The sequence below is a fragment of the Eumetopias jubatus genome, unplaced genomic scaffold, assembly GCF_037043125.1.
Source record: "Eumetopias jubatus isolate StellerSeaLion01/CBP00866 unplaced genomic scaffold, mEumJub1_p1.0 scaffold_4, whole genome shotgun sequence".
Classification (NCBI taxonomy): Eukaryota; Metazoa; Chordata; class Mammalia; order Carnivora; family Otariidae; genus Eumetopias; species Eumetopias jubatus.
Genome location: NW_028274810.1, coordinates 75,819,299 through 75,835,257, shown reverse-complemented (window position 1 = coordinate 75,835,257; position 15,959 = coordinate 75,819,299). Strand labels below are relative to the sequence as shown.

At 42.4% G+C, this 15,959-nt stretch overlaps 1 protein-coding gene across 2 annotated transcripts; it reads left to right on the top strand.

Annotated features, from left to right (window-relative positions):
* The first annotated feature begins 2,122 nt into the window (after positions 1-2,122).
* Positions 2,123-15,904, top strand: ZFP69 (ZFP69 zinc finger protein). 2 transcript variants are annotated; one of them, XM_088022479.1, is made up of 6 exons: positions 2,123-2,622; positions 3,844-4,321; positions 5,633-5,718; positions 10,259-10,385; positions 10,671-10,766; positions 14,625-15,904. In XM_088022479.1, the coding sequence occupies exons 2-6, from the start codon at positions 4,195-4,197 to the stop codon at positions 15,755-15,757; spliced, it is 1,569 nt and encodes a 522-aa protein (XP_087878605.1). In that variant the 5' UTR covers positions 2,123-2,622; positions 3,844-4,194; the 3' UTR covers positions 15,758-15,904. The 2 variants fall into 2 exon arrangements, with proteins under 2 accessions (XP_087878605.1, XP_027979006.2); XM_028123205.2 differs by having other exon boundaries at positions 10,668-10,766.
* Positions 15,905-15,959: the final 55 nt, after the last annotated feature.

Genomic DNA, 15,959 nt, shown 5'->3' with positions numbered 1-15,959 from the left:
CAGTAAAGCCTCAGGAGAAACCAACTCTGCTGACGTAGGCAGGCCAGGTCTGAGGACCCAGAGGGGGGGCCTGCAGGACCAGCCCAGAAGGTCCTCTGCTTTATACAGGATAGAAATCAAGCTCAAGCCAGGAGGAAGTGAGAGCAGAGTATATTGAATAGTGTAAGTGATAGAGTATATTAGACAGAGTATCTGGGAGACTCATAAAAGGAGAAGCGAGTCTCTATATTGCTTGGGGTTAGGTGTTTATATTGGAAAGAGGTCCAGGATATGTGTTCCTTTAGGAATCCAGGTCTGATTAAAGGTGTCAGTGAACAATAGCTGTTATTCTATATTTATAGAATAACAGTGTTGGCAGAGGTTTGTTCAAAGCTAATGTCCTGGAGCTCAGGATCCGGTTCTTCTTAGATGTTATCAGGTATGTGGGGGCCTAGGACGAAACTGAGGGAATGATTAACTTTCTTGCTTCCCCTTTGGAGTGGGAACATAGAGCTTCCTTGGTTTACTCAGATGCAAGGTGAAAGATAAAACACGAGTAAATGGGGCCTAGCAAGGAAACAGCAGAGACGGAGACTTTCTAAAATGGAGTCCCTTCAGTTTCCCTATCTCTGCTGACACCTGGACCCTGGACTTCTAGTCTCCAGAACTGTGAGAAAAGAAATGTCTGTTGTTTCAAGCCACCCGGTCTGTGGTATTTTGTTGTGGCAGTCCTAGCAAACTAATGCACTCCTTTAAGAACATTAAAAATATATATTCCAGACTTTTTTTTCTTTTTTTTCTGAGAGGGAGAGAGAGAGAGACAATGAGAGAGAGAGAGTCTCAAGCAGATTCCATGCCTGATGCGGGGCTCGATCTCCCAACCCTGAGATCATGACCTGAGTCAAAACCAAGAGTTGGATGCTTCATCGACTGAGCCCCCCAGGCACCCCCAGACTTCAGTTTTTAATTTTATTGCTTTCTGAGGTGAGTTGATAGAAATATCCTAGCCCCACTATTATCAGAAAGAGAAAGTCTTCATTATCCCATTTCCACACGCTGTTCCCTCATAACGCTTACCATCATCTGGGGTGTTACTAATTTCTCTATTTTTTATCCTTAAAAAGAAAACCACAGGCTCAAAATGGGGCCACCTAGGCCAAATCATTAAACTGGGGCTTAATAGCTAAGCTAATTACAATTCCAGCCACCCCCAGAAATGTAGTCTCTAACAAGTCAACCAGGAATTTTGTGATCTGGCACCACTAAGCTAATATGTCACATGGGCCCTCTCCATCCCCCAAAGGTAAATGAGGTAATCCACCTAATCAGACCCCCAGCGCTAACCCTTAAGAGAAGGTGACCTTACCTGGAACAATCCTTTCTTTTCCTTTGCTAGCAACTTCCTCGCCCCCCTCCTATAAAAACCTTCTATTTTATACAACTCCCTAGCGCTCCCCTCTACTTGCTAGATGGGATGCTACCCCATTCATGAATCAATAAAGCCAATTAGATCTTCAACTGTACTGGGTTGAATTTGTTTAACATTATTTAATTCCTCACGAATTAAGAACCAAGAGAGCAGGGACCATTTTGATACCCGCTATAATGCTCAAGAGCCTGTAACAATGCGGGACCGATTGTAGGCACTCAAGACAGTTGCTGAACGAATGAATGACAGGATGACAAAGAAGGGATTCCCCCACCGGAAGAGCTGGCGGGCCATGTGGTCCCTCCGGCTGCCGCCTAGCCCCGCCCACGGCGGGCAGGCTTACCGCTGCCCCTGGGTCTGGGCGCCCTCTGCGCGCTCCGCCGCTCCCGCGCCGGGTTTTCGGGCGCGCCGGCTTCCCGGGAGAGGGCGGGCTCGGGGCGTCCCCTCGTGGGCGGAGCCCGCAGCGGGGCGTGCGGAGCCGCCGGAAGACGCGCGCGCCGGGCGGTTGGCTGCGCGGTCGCGTGGGGTGGCCGGACCGGGAACGGGGCGGCGCGGGCGCGGGCGCGGGCGCGACCGGCGCCGCGGGCGACGGCGGGGCGCGGCGGGAGGACGGAGGTGCCGGGCGACCCGGGGCTGCGGCCCACGAGGCGGGGCGGCGGGCGGAGCCGGCCGCCGGCGCCGGCCCGGCGTCAGAGCGACAGCCCGCGAGGTGTATCCTCTCCTGCGTCTGCGGGAAGCGGGGTCGGGGCAGCCCTCCCACTGCGGCCCGCGGAGACCCCCTCCCCGGCGCGCGGCCGCGGAAGGCCGCCAGGGAGGGCGGCGGCGTGATGCCGTGCGGCGGCGGGCCTTAGGCCGGCTCCACGGGGAGCCGGGAGAAGCCCCGCGTCAGGGGCGGAGGCCGAGGTCCCGCGGGCTCCCGAAGGAAGCGGGAACGTGGGGCGTGTTTTGGAGAATCGTCGGTGAGCGGGGGCATGTGGTCTACGAAAGCTGGGGAAGAACAAAATCTGCTACCTCCCGGTCCTCTGAAGAGACACCCTGTGGCGCCGAAAGCCTCGGGAGCGAGCGCTTTTGCGGCCGCGTCCCTGATCCCAGCAGCGTCCAGGGCCGAGCTGGTGAGGCTTCGCGGGTCTGCAGCCTCTGTCCCGGGGAGGCACGGCCGGGAGCAGTGAGGAGGGCCAGCTTCCAAATGATGCGTCGAAAGTTTCCCCACTTTGGTAACTAGGCGTTTACTTTTATGTATTCGGGGCAGGATATTTCCAAATGCCCCAGCCTGCAGGATGCAGCTCCTTTCTGTGCATCGGGCGCAGCTTGGGGCCGGGTTGGCGGGACCGGGGTGGGGGGGAGCCCGTAAGCTACGTACCCTTCCTCACAAACTTCAGAAAGTTGAGCCAGCTCCCTTTGCAGGGAACTCGGACTGTGCGCGGGGCCGCAGATGTGCTGGACCTGGTCGCTGCGGAGGCACCTGCTCAGATGGCGGGGGCGGGGGCAGTTGGTTGAGATGATAGATTTGAGTTGTTTCCAGATTTTCCTGTTACAAACAGTTCTGCAGTAGTCCTCATGATACTCAGAGCAGTGTTATTTCCTCCATCTGAACACATACCCCTCCCCCAGTTTTAACATTTTTGAAATCAGGAGGCATCTTAACAGGTTAAAAGGACTTGCCAGCTGCTGGGCATGTGCGTGGGTGGGGATGTGTCTGGCGCGTTTGGTCATGTGAAAATGCAGCTGTGTGATTATTCCATCACTTATGACACTTGAACTTTAAATTTAGATCTCTACTTTTTTAAAAAAGTAGCTTAAAAGATAATGCTGTGATGCAGCATTATAACAAAACTTTATAGTAATATTTATTAAGGGTTTTCTGTATGCCTGACATTGTTTCAATTAATATTACAGCCCTATAAAGTATAATTTTATCCCCATTTTATAGATGAAGAAACTGAAGCTCAGAGAGTTGAAGTGCCTTAGAGCTTTTATTTATTCATTTAAAGATTTTTACTTATTTGAGAGAGTGAGAGAGAGAGCATGAGAGGGGGGAGGGTCAGAGGGAGAAGCAGACTCCCCGCTCAGCAGGGAGCCCAATGTGGGACTCGATCCGATCCCGGGATTCCGGGATCATGACCTGAGCCGAAGGCAGATGCTTAACCAACTGAGCCACCCAGGCGCCGTGCCTTAGAGCTTTTAAGTACAAGTGTCAGGATTCTAACCCAAGTTGTCTGATTTCAAAGCTTGCCCTCTTAACTCCAAAGCCTGTATCCAGGCAAAAGATGCTTGCAGCTTACAAGGAGGGATGTCAAGGCAGCGTCTATGCTTGTCTGTATATCTTTGGCTGTTTGTGTATGTGCGTATGGAACTGGGAGACAACCACATCCAAGAACATTGATTATACTTATTCCCCCATTGATGCCAAATCCTTGTTTTTGGATCTTTTGCAGTTTAAAATATATTTCTGCAAGTTCTGGAGTTCTGGCTGTGTGGTGAGTGCTTCTGGATCCCTCTTCTGCCTTTTGCTCCTCTAGAAGAATATAGAGGCATGCACTCAAACCTACTCAACTGGCTGCCTCCTAAAGGGGCAGTACTTAATTTAAGAGAGAAGTCAGTTTTTCAGAGTTAAAGTCATATCAGCCTCTAGGAGCCCCCAGCTTCTGGTACCACAGGGACACACCAAAATCTTGAGGGCAGGAGATTGTGCTCAGAGGAGACGACACACCTGTGAAGCCTCTCAGTAGAGGTTCTGGCAGTTTTCCTCACCAGAAGTGGACAAGCCCAGTTGGGTGGGCATCGTCATGCTTCAGCAGCTCCTGATCACCCTACCCACGGAGGCCAGCACCTGGGTGAAGTTGCGCCATCCAAAGAAGGCCAAGGAGGGGGCGCCCCTGTGGGAGGACGTGACTAAGATGTTTGAAGGAGAAGGTGAGAATAGGCTGATGGAGGGGAATGGGGAAAGAAGAATTCTCAATCTGTGTGTGAAAAGATAGGTACACACTTCACTGATGTGGGCTCTTGGGGAGAAAATTGGGGGGAAGCAGGTCTTTGGGGTTCGTGCTTATGGCTTTTGGGAAGGGGTTAGTGATGAGAGGAAATGTTAGGCTCTCAGCATGGACTCCTTGTGCCATGTGCACATGCTGCTCCCGTCTCCAGTCCTCAGGTACAGCACACAACAGTGTTCCCCACCAGTGGCTCCCAAGTATACGGGATTCACAGACAGTGAGGTCAAAGGTTTCCACTCCCTAAAGCCCTCCCAAGGTCTTCCTTCATAAGTTTTGGTCATTTTGGCCCAAAGCCAGTGTTTTTCAAAAGGAACCATTCTTTTCTTTGGAGAAGAAGGAATGACGTGCTTGATGACTCTCAATTTACAGGTGGTCAGTGGGAAACATGTCCAGGTTTACACATTATCTGGTGGTCTGTTTGGGACAGATAAAAGACAGAGGAATTTGTGTGTCTCACGTGGTCTCTTAGTTCATACCTTTAACACTTCAAGTCCAGCTGCTATCTCTTCTAGCTGTGTCAGGCAGGGACCTTGCTAAGCATCTTGACCGATTGAAAAATGAATGATGATCTCCCATGCTTATTATTAATTGATGGAGATAGACACATATCCAGATCAAAATAATAGAAGGTAGCTTAAGAAAATGCTATGGTAAACTTCTTTTTGAAGACGAGACAGGAAACATTCTTCTGATTGTATTTATTGGACATATTTTCACAAAGCAGATAGCATTGAATTGGGCCTTGAAAGATGTCTAAGTTTTTTGTAGAAGATTTGGGGAAAGGGTACAGAAATGAGTGCCTTGAAGAGTGGTTCAGAAATGGGGAATATGGGGAATACCATGGTCTAACTGAGGGCTAAGAATGTGGTCAGTGTGTGTGTAGGATGGATAAAGGATGGTGGATAGCAGAAACGAATGCTGGGAAAGGATGCTTCAGGCGAGTTGTAGAGCACCGAAGCATTTGGATTTTTCTTTCTTGTCAGAAACCTTTGAACAGAGGAGTGGCCTAGATCTGTGCTTTTGGACCAGCGTTGACCATTGGGAAGTGTTAATGCCCAAAGCAACGCACTGCAGACCCTCCTCATTAAGGAGGCTCCGACTGCTCTGAGTTGCTCTAAGTGTCCCTCTCTCTGAATGTTTTGCGAGAAAAGCCATGTTCAGTAGATCTTCAGGCAGTTTTTCTGTTTGGGAGATTTGGGGAAATGCAAACCTCATAATTCTTTCTCTTCTTTAGTGCGGCTCTCTCAGGATGTTGATGAGACCCAGGAAGAAAGTTTGAAGGATGAAGTCACGTCTGGGTCCCCAGCAGCAGAATCCCAGGTGGGTTGGTTTCCTTTCATTTTCTTGACATGCTGTTTGGTTTTTAAGGCTTTAACTTTTTTTTTTTTTCTTTTAGTGTGGGGCGGTGTTGGGGCTACCAGGTTCAACATAGAGAGCTCAGTGCAAGCTGCTCTTATACAGAAGCCTGGGCTGCAGTGGTGGCCATTCCCCTACTCATGGTGGCCTCCCTCCTATTAACTCTTGTTTGTGACCAACATCTAGATTTAACGCTGTGCTGATTTCCGTAGAGAAAGCAAAATGAGTGATAGAATTCTAGCCCCAAAAACAAACACATAACCACTTGGAGTCTAAGATGTACATCAATTTTTTTTTTGAGTATTTTATACTCAGAACAAATTTTGTTAAGGGAGAAGAAGGTCCTGACATTCTTAAGTGCTGAACACATATCACTGGTGAACTTCCTGCAGTGACCCTTAGTATAGTATTGGGAGCAGAGGTCAAACTGCAACTGAAGAAGTGAATGGGGAAGAAATGGTCTGGCCACACAGCACACACATTAGACGGGATGGGCAGTTTTCATGGGCTGTCCTCACTGCTGCCTGGAAGCATAGGAGAAACAGGAGGAAAATTGTAGAATGAGTGAGAAAGGAAGACTATTAAAGATGAGCTGTTATTCAATGACACAGAGTTTTAAGTGAAAAGAACTTGGGTTCTGAAGTTAGATTGTACAGAATTTGAGTTTATCTCTTGTCTTTATTTGCTTGGTGATCGGGGCAGTTTTTTCTAGCTGTTTACAATGCCACTTTCCTAAGCTGATTCAGATGCTGATTCCTTCTAGGATTGAAATGCATTTCAAAGTTACTTTCAGCAATAGGGAAGAAGTTATAATAGTCTAATTATTTAAAGAGTTATCTCTACATTCCACTATCTGGAATTCCTCGCCTCTTGACATTTATCAAAAACTGATGGGATTCTTAGTGCTAGGAAAAGATTAAATTTTTTAAAAATTGAGGTACAATTTAAATATAGGAAAATACACTTAAGAAAGTGTATAGTTCTATTTTGGCATATATATACACCCTGTAACCAAATATAGACCATTTCCACCATCTCAGAAAATTCCCTCATGCCCCTTTGCAGTCAAAACTTTGCTTTGTTCCCAGTAGAGAGTACATGGGATCTCTGTGTTTTTTCTTACAACTGTATGGGAATCTATAATTATCTCAAAATAAAAAGTTTTAAAAAGAATTTATATTCTGCGGTTGGTAGGTATAGTGGTCTATAAATGTCTTGTTAGTTTATGTTGGCTGATAGGTTGTTCAAATCTGAATCTTTGATACATTTTTGTCCACTTGTATCAATTACTGAGAAAGGAGTGTTAAAATCTATATTGTGGTTTCATCTATATCTCCCTTTAGTTCTGTCAACTCTGCTTTATTTTAAGTTCTGTTATCAGATGCATTAATGCGTAGGATTGTTGCCTTCTTGATGAACTGACAGTTTATGAGATGTCTCTTCTTTATGGCTAGTAATATTCCTTCTCCTAAGTCCGCTTTGTCTGATTTACTGTAGTTCCTCCAGTGTTCTTTTAGTTATAGTTTGTGTGGCATAGCTTTTTCAGTTCTTTTGCTTTTAACCTTATCTGTGTCTTTATATTTAAAGTGTGACCTTACATATAGCCATGTCTTGCTTGTTTCGTGCATTTACAGTTACCATACTCACTGATACAGTGGGATTTAAGTGTGTATTCTTGTTCTTTGTTTGCTGTTCACCCATCTTTGTTTCTTTGATCCTCTTCTGCTTCCTCTTGGATTGCATAGTTTTTTAGTATTCCACTTTATGTCCTCTGATGGCCTTTTAGCTATACTTGTTTGATTTGCTTTTAGTGGTTGTTCTGGCCATTACAATACAGGTTTTTAACATCACAGTTGAATTAATATTACACTGTTTAACATATGGTATGAAAGCCTCATATTTCCGCTTATTCTTTCCCATTCTTTGTATATTGTTATCATACATTTCACTTTACATGTTATAAGCCCCACAGTACATTTTCTTACTTTTATTTTTTTATTTTTAAAAAAGATGTATTTATTTATTTTAGAGAGAGAGACTGTGCACATGTGAGCGTGCAGGGGGAGGGGCAGAGGGGGAGAGAGCATCTCAAGTAGGCTCCCCATTGAGAGCATACTCCCCTCTTATTTTTATTTTTAATAGTAAATTGTTTTTAAGAAATTAAGAAAAGGAGGGGTGCCTGGGTGGCTCAGTCAGTTAAGCATTTGCCGTCAGCTCAGGTCATGGACCCAGGATCCTGGGATTGAGCCCCATGTTGGGCTCCTTGCTCTGCAGGGAATCTGCTTCTCCGTTTCCCTCTGCCCCTCCCCCAACTCATGCCCACACATACGTGCTCTCTCTCTCAAATAAATAGATAAAATCTTTTAAAAAAAATTAAAAGGAAAAAAAAAACCCAAGTCTTCATATCCATCTACATAATTACCAATACAGGCCCTCTTCATTCCTTCTTTCAGTTCCAGATTTCTAACTAGCATCATTTCCCTTCACCCAGAAGAATGTTGTTTAGCATTTCTTGTAGTGTGGCTGTTCTGACGGATTCTCACAGCTTTTGCTGATCTTAAGATGTCTTTCTGTTGTCTTCCTACTTGAGAATCTTTTGCTGGATATAGAACTCTAGGGTGACTTTTTTCTTTTAAACACTTAAAAGTGTTCCACGATGCTTTAGCTTGTACTGTTTCGAATGAGAAGTCAGCTGTTACTATTCTCTCCCTCTAGGTGACATATCTTTCTGTTTGTTTATACCAACTTTTCTTGTGTTTCTGTTCCTCCTTTCCTACCTTCTTCTGGCTACTGTCATGATCTTCCCTTTTGTCTTTGCTTTTCAGCAGTTTTAGTACAATGTTCCCAGGGATGATTTTCTTTGAATTTATTCTTTTTGAGATTTGCTGAGCTTCTTGGATCTGTGGCTTGATTTTTTTTTTTCCAAATTTGGAAAATTTTCAGCCTTTATTTCTTATTTTTTTCTGCCCATTCTTTTATCTCCTGATATTCTAAATACATGTATATTAAACCACTTGGTATTATCCTGGGTTATTTTTTTTTTCCTCCTGGTGCTTCAGTTTGAATAATATATATTGACCTCTCAAGTTTCACGGATCTCGTCTTTGTCAGGGTTCAATCTGCCACTAAGTCCGTTCAGTGGATTTTTCAGGTATTGTATTTCTCATTTGTAGAATTTTCTTTTAGTTCTTTAGCATTCTTTCTCTTCCTCAATTACCCCATGTTTTCACCTAGTCTGTCCTTTTCTTTCTTTCTTTTTTTTTTTTTTTTTGAATGAGAGAGTGAGCAGGGGGCAGAGGGAAAGGGAGAGAGAGAGAGAGACTCTCTCAAGCAGGCTCCACGCCCAGCACAGAGCCTGACGTGGGGCTTGATCTCATGACCTGAGATGAAATCAAGAGTTGGATGCTTAACCGACTGAGCCACCCAGGTGCCCCTCTATCCATACTTTATTGTAAATTTTTTAACATATATTTTAATACTTGCTTTAAACTTCTTGTTTGCTAATTCCAATGACTTGGTCACCTATGGGTTTGCTTCTATTGATTTTTATTTTCTTCTTTATAGATCGGATTTCCTTCTCTTTTACATGTGTAACAGTTTTATATAGTAGTTCAGATACTGGGTATTAAAGAACAGTGGGGGATGAAATATAGTTTGTTTGTTTAGCTCTGTTTATTTCCAGGTGACTAAGCCTTTTCCTCTGTCTGGTGGTTAAGGTGAGGGACTGATTATTCATATTCCCCCTAGAGCCGTGGCTGAGCTCTGGCTGAGATACAGCTTTTATTTGATTCGGTTCATTTCTGATTAACCCAACTACAAAAGCCCATGCCACCATAGTTGGAGGGGCGGGGGCACTGATCTTTTTTAGCTCTTCGAGTATTTGAGCTAGGTTGGGGTTAGACCACAGTTCCAGACAGTTTTGTTCATCTTTGCATTAAACTCCAGTGGGACCCCAGAATTTAAGCTCAGCAGGAATGCATTGGTTGCTTGACAATAAGTGCTGAAAGCCTTCCGCCCCTACCCCCAGCCTCTGTAATCTCATCTCCTACTCCTTCCTTTGCCACCCTTCACCAGTGATGCTGTTCATTCTCCTGTTCCTCAGACAAGCCAAAGATGCTCTCACTTTAGGTCCTTTGTACCTGCCTGGAATGCTCTCCCCTCAGATTTCCACATTGCTCTCCCTCACTGAATTCATGTCTCTGATCAAATACCACCTTTTTAGAAAGGCCTTCCCCTACCACCCTGCATAAAAGATCCTTCTCTCCCCTCACTGTGTTCTCCATGTTCTTCCCTTATCCTGCTTAATTTTTTTCTAAGGCACATATGACCATCTGTTTTTCCAAATATTTATTTATGATAATCTGTAAAGGATTTTTAAACACATCCAGAGGAGGTTCCCAGTAAAACTAGTTTAGAATCTCTCAGAACTTAGAATTCTGTCAGAACTCCTTGGACCTTGATGGAGGTGGTCTCTGTCTGAAAAGTAATATATTCAATATTCTAGGGACTGTTGACCTTCAAGGACATATCTGTGGACTTCACCCAGGAGGAGTGGGGGCAACTGGCCCCTGCTCACCGGAATCTATACCGGGAGGTGATGCTGGAGAACTATGGGAACCTGGTCTCAGTGGGTAAGGATGGCAAAACATTCATCCAGGAAACCTGCCCATTATAGGAGAGTCCTTATTTCTAAATTATTAAATGTTATCTGGAGCTTGACCTTGGGTTTTGTATTAGAGATGTCTTATTCCTTGGGGGAACAGCTTTACTTAGTAAAGCTAGAATAGAAAGACATTCTGTGGTGCCCCTTTCCATCTTCAGAGACCCTGAATATCAGAGGACTAGAACGAAATTCTGGGGATAGTTCTTAGAACTCAGCGTAACCATTCATGCTTTTTTTTTTACTTTATAAGCAGGATACCAACTTTCCAAACCTAGTGTGATATCCCAGTTGGAGAAAGGACAAGAACCATGGATGACAGAGAAAGAAGGCCCAGGAGATCCCAGTTCAGGTGAGACCAAGACAGGTAGTACATTTTAATATGTAGGCCAGAGTCCCCGAAGTCTTCCCCCCAGCCCCTGGACAGGGCATGCACTAAACCTGACTTAACCCTTCCCTCCGTCACCCCTTTCCTTCACCTGAGCTTGCAAAAGTCTCTTCACAGTTGGAGGGAAGGAATTTTGTCTTCATTAAGGTTAAACTTGACTTTCCCTCTTTTCTTCAGTATGCTGAACTCTGAATTGAAAGCTCCTTTCTCTAAGCAGTCAGTTGTACATGGTCTCTCCTCACAGAAAACACATCTCTTTTCAGGACTCTCACTGCATTTGACAGATCTTTAATTTTCTCTCTTCCATTCTATTTCCACTTTTTGCTAACTTCCATTTTACAATTTCAGCTTTGATTCTCAGTCTCTTTTAAACTCGTGTATCTTTTGTATTTTTTGTGACAACTATGTGAAAATTCTTGCAAGAGAAATTACCACAAATTCAATGGTCTTTAACCATCTCCTTAAATTTTGCTTTATTATGAAATATTTTAGGTGTTCAGTAAGGCATAGAGAACATTAAAACAAACTTCTGTGTAGCTTCCAACTAGATTAAGAAAAGAAAGAGTGGAAGCCCTGCTGTTACCCTCCAACTTTTTGAAATAACCAGCTTTTCAGAGTTTAAATATTGTCATTTTCACAATGTCTTCATACTTTGATTACATGTGTATATCGCGAAACAATATATAGTATTGTTTTGCATGTTCTTACTTAAATAAATGGTGTATATACTTCTACTTGCTTTTCTCATTCAACATGGTTGAAATCTATGTTCTAGTTGTTTTATTTCTATTGAATTAATAAACCACAGTTTATCCATTTTCCTATTAATGTACATTTATATTGTTTCTAAGGTTGGGGGTTACCAAGATGCAGTATCTTCCTGTGTACATATGCAGGTATTTCGAGATGTTTGGTGGAAGCAAAATTGTTGGGTCATGGTGTATATGCACCTTCATTTTGCTGGAGATTACCAACTTGCTCTACAAAGCGGTTGTACCAATTTGTCCTCCCATCAGCAAGCCGTAAGAGTATCCAGAGCTCAGCATCTTTGTCAACACTTGGCCTTGTCAAACTTTAAAATTATCGTAGGGGCGCCTGGGTGGCTCAGTCAGTTGAGAATCCGACTCTTTATTTCAACTCAGGTCAGGATCTCAGGGTCGTGGGATCAAGCCCCATCTTAGGCTCCACGCTCAGTGTGGAGTCTGCTCCAGATTCTTTCTCTCCCTCTGTCCCTACCCCTCAAATAAAGAAATAAAATCTTTAAAAATAAATAAATTGAAAATAAAAAAATAAAATTATTGTAAATTTGTGGGTGAATTTGGTATCTTGTTTCTTTCATTTTCCTGAACTAGCAAGAGGAGCATACTTTTCATGTTTATCGACCATCCAGAGTTCTCTTATGTAAATTGTTTATATCCTTTGCCAATTGCCCTATTATTATCTTTTTTCTTGATTTATAGAAAAACTGATGTAATATATATTATCTTATATTTTTAAGATTTGGCTTTTCATATTTAGAGTTAATTCACTTGGAATTTCTAGCCCTACTCTAATGGCAAGTTAATCACTGTGTTTCATAGTGAGGTGCATATCTGGTAGAGGTAGTTCTTCCACTTTGTTCTTCAAAATTGTCCTGGTTATTCTTAGCCTCCTGCTTTTTCCATACAAATGAGTGCATCAAATTTCACACCCACACACATATACACATGTGCGTGTGCGCAAATACTCCGGTGGTATTTTGATTGGAATAGAATTGGATTTATAGATCAACTTTGGGGGGAATTAATATTATGATACTGAGTTTTATTATTCCAGAAACATGGTATATTGCTCCATTTATTGGTATTTCCTAACTTTTTTAAAAATAAAGTTTCAGAATTTTCCCTATAAAGGTCTTCTTCATATTACATCCCCTTTTAGGTTCATCTTGAAGACCTTATATTTTGCTATTGTAGATACTGTGTGTGTGTGTGTATTTAAGATTTTATTTATTTGACAGAGAGGTAGAGCACAAGTAGGCAAAGTGGCAGGCAGAGGGAGAGGTAGAAGCAGGCTGTCCGCTGAGCAGGGAGCCCGATGTGGGGCTTGATCCCAGAACCCTGGGATCATGACCTGAGCCGAAGGCAGATGCGTAACCAACTGAGCCACCCAGGCGCCCCAATAGTATATATTTTTAAATTATGTTTTCTGTTTGTTGTTGGTGTGTAATAGCACATTTGATTTTATATATTGATCTTATAGCTAGCCACCTTGTTTCACTCCATTAATTCCAATAATTTGTTTATATATTCTCTTGGGTTTTCTCTTTTTCAACTTAAAATAATGAAAATAATAAAAGCTACCATGATTTTCATCTAGATGGTCCAGTCAGTCCCTTTAAATAATAAGAACAGTCTGATTTTAGTAAAATGTTTAGTGCAATAACAAAAAAATCTCAACTTCATTCAAAGTTAAATCTTTTCTTCAAAAGTTTGGTTCTTCTTCAGGCCTGGATACTGAATTGGGAAGGGGACATAGACGGTGGCTTCTTCTCTCTTTCCCTGTCCTCTTCTCTTCCCCCTCCCATATTCAGGACTGGAATCAGAAGCCTACAGAGCATAGACACTATTACTGCCTTTACTCATTAAGAATTTGTAAGTACTAATGATCCTTTTGTGCTGAACAAAAAATCTTACAAGAAGTTATACCTTTCAGGATACAGATCTGTCAGTTGAAATACTGGTAATGGGTACAACAAATTATCAAGTAAAAAAGCCAGTCAGAATTTTAAAGGATAAAAGATATTTTCTGGGGCACCTGGGTGGTTCAGTCAGTTAAGTGTTCGACTCTTGATTTTGGCTTAGGTCATGATCTCAGTGTTGTGAGATTGCGCCCTGCTGGGCGTGGAGCAATCTTAAGATTCTCTCTCTCTCCCTATTCCTCTGTCACTCCCCTTCCCCCTCAAAAAAGGTAAAAGATATTTTCATAGAACATAGCAATAATAGCAACATAGTCTGGGTTTCTTACAAGTCTCCTTTCTAGGGACAGACTAATAACCACAGAAAATAGAACAATGTAAATATTAATATAAGTTTCAATAAAAGCTTAATGTTTTTATGAAAGTTCTTAGTTCAGACCTTATTTTTTGAACGAGCATCTCCTCCTGCTGCTGGTGTGGGGAGAAGGACATCTTTTTATCTTTCTGATATTGTTTTCCAAAAGTGGTTGTCAGTTAAAAACATATTCATAAGACATAGCTCTGAAATTTAATTATTTAGTGTTAGAAAGAACAGGTCTAAAGTGCTCAAATTTTACTCTCTATATAAAATCACACATTTTCCTTATTTAACTGTTTCTTAACTTCCCATTACCTCCCCCGTGGTTGCACAACCATATTTAATTGTGCAGTTGACCCTTGAACAACACTGGTTTGCACTGCATGGGTCCACTTATATGTGGATTTTTTATAGCACTATAAATGTATTTTTTCTTCCTTATAATTTAACATTTTCTCTTTATTGTAAGCCTCTAGTATATGATACATATAACATAAAAAATGTGTTAATTGACTTATCAGTAAGGCTTCTAGGCAACAGTAGGCTATTAGTAGTTAAGTTTTGGGGGGAGTCAGAAGTTATACATGGATTTTTTACTGTGTTGGGGTTGGCATCCCAACCCCCATGTTGTTCAAGGGTCAACTCTAATCAAAATCTCGTACTTTATATGTATGTTATCTAAATTTCTAGATATGTATAGTTATCTAAATTTGTCTTACTCATTACAATAATTGATTTTTTAAAGCATAATGGATATGAGTTATTTGCATTTTTCCATTTCTTTCAGACTTGAAGAATAAAACAGAAACCAATGGATCAACTGCAAAGAATGACATTTTACAGGAACAGTTATATCATGGCATTGTGATGGAAGGGTTCCTGAGAGATGATGTCATTTATTCCACACTGAGAAAAGTCTCTAAATATGATGGTGACTTAGAAAGGCACCAGGAAACCCATGGGAAAGATGTAAGACAAGCCATCCTGACCCACAAGAAGAGTGGCCAAGAAACTAACAAATTTGGGGAAAATATTGTCAGTTCAAATGTTGTTATAGAGCAGAGGCACCATAAATGTGATACATCTAGAAAGAGAAGCAAATACAAATTAGACTTGATTAATCATCCAAGTTACATAAGAACAAAAACCTATGAATGTAATATATGTGAAAAAAACTTCAAACAACCCATTCATCTCACTGAACACATGAGAATTCATACTGGTGAAAAGCCTTTCAGGTGTAAGGAATGTGGAAGGGCCTTTAGTCAAAGCGCATCCCTGACTACACACCAGAGGATCCATACCGGCGAGAAACCCTTTGAATGTGAAGAATGTGGCAAAGCCTTCAGACATCGCTCATCTCTTAATCAGCATCACAGAACTCACACTGGAGAGAAACCCTACGTATGCGATAAATGTCAGAAAGCTTTCAGCCAGAACATTAGCTTGATCCAACATCTGAGAACTCATTCTGGGGAGAAACCCTTTACGTGCAATGAATGTGGGAAAACCTTCCGACAAATTAGACACCTTAGTGAACATATAAGAATTCACACTGGGGAGAAGCCCTATGCATGCACTGCGTGTTGTAAAACCTTTAGTCACAGAGCATATCTAACACATCACCAGAGGATCCATACTGGGGAGAGACCCTACAAATGTAAGGAATGTGGGAAAGCCTTTAGGCAGAGGATACACCTTAGCAACCATAAAACTGTTCATACAGGAGTGAAAGCATATGAATGCAACCGCTGTGGAAAAGCCTACCGGCATGATTCATCCTTTAAGAAACATCAGAGACACCACACTGGAGAAAAACCTTATGAATGTAATGAATGCGGAAAAGCCTTCAGCTATAATTCGTCACTTAGTCGACACCATGAGATACACAGGAGGAATGCCTTTCAGAATAACATGTGAAAGTAGATTATTCAACACGAGAACAAAAGCCAGCTCTAGATCAGTGATTTGTTTTTAAATTCCAGGATTTTAAATTTGAGGAATTGATATCACGATGCCAGCTTTTAATCTTGCCCAATATGTAAATAAACAGTGCATTGATAACTACTATCCACTAACACCTCCGTACAAAGTACTCAGTCAAGAATAAAGGATGGTCCTT

Coding starts and splice junctions, on each gene's coding strand:
- ZFP69 (XM_028123205.2), top strand. CDS start 4,195: ATGCTTCAGCAGCTCCTGATCACCCTACCCACGGAGGCCAGCACCTGG. Junction 4,322..5,632: donor TAAGATGTTTGAAGGAGAAG/GTGAGAATAGGC, acceptor TCTCTTCTTTAG/TGCGGCTCTCTCAGGATGTT. Junction 10,767..14,624: donor CCCAGGAGATCCCAGTTCAG/GTGAGACCAAGA, acceptor CATTTCTTTCAG/ACTTGAAGAATAAAACAGAA.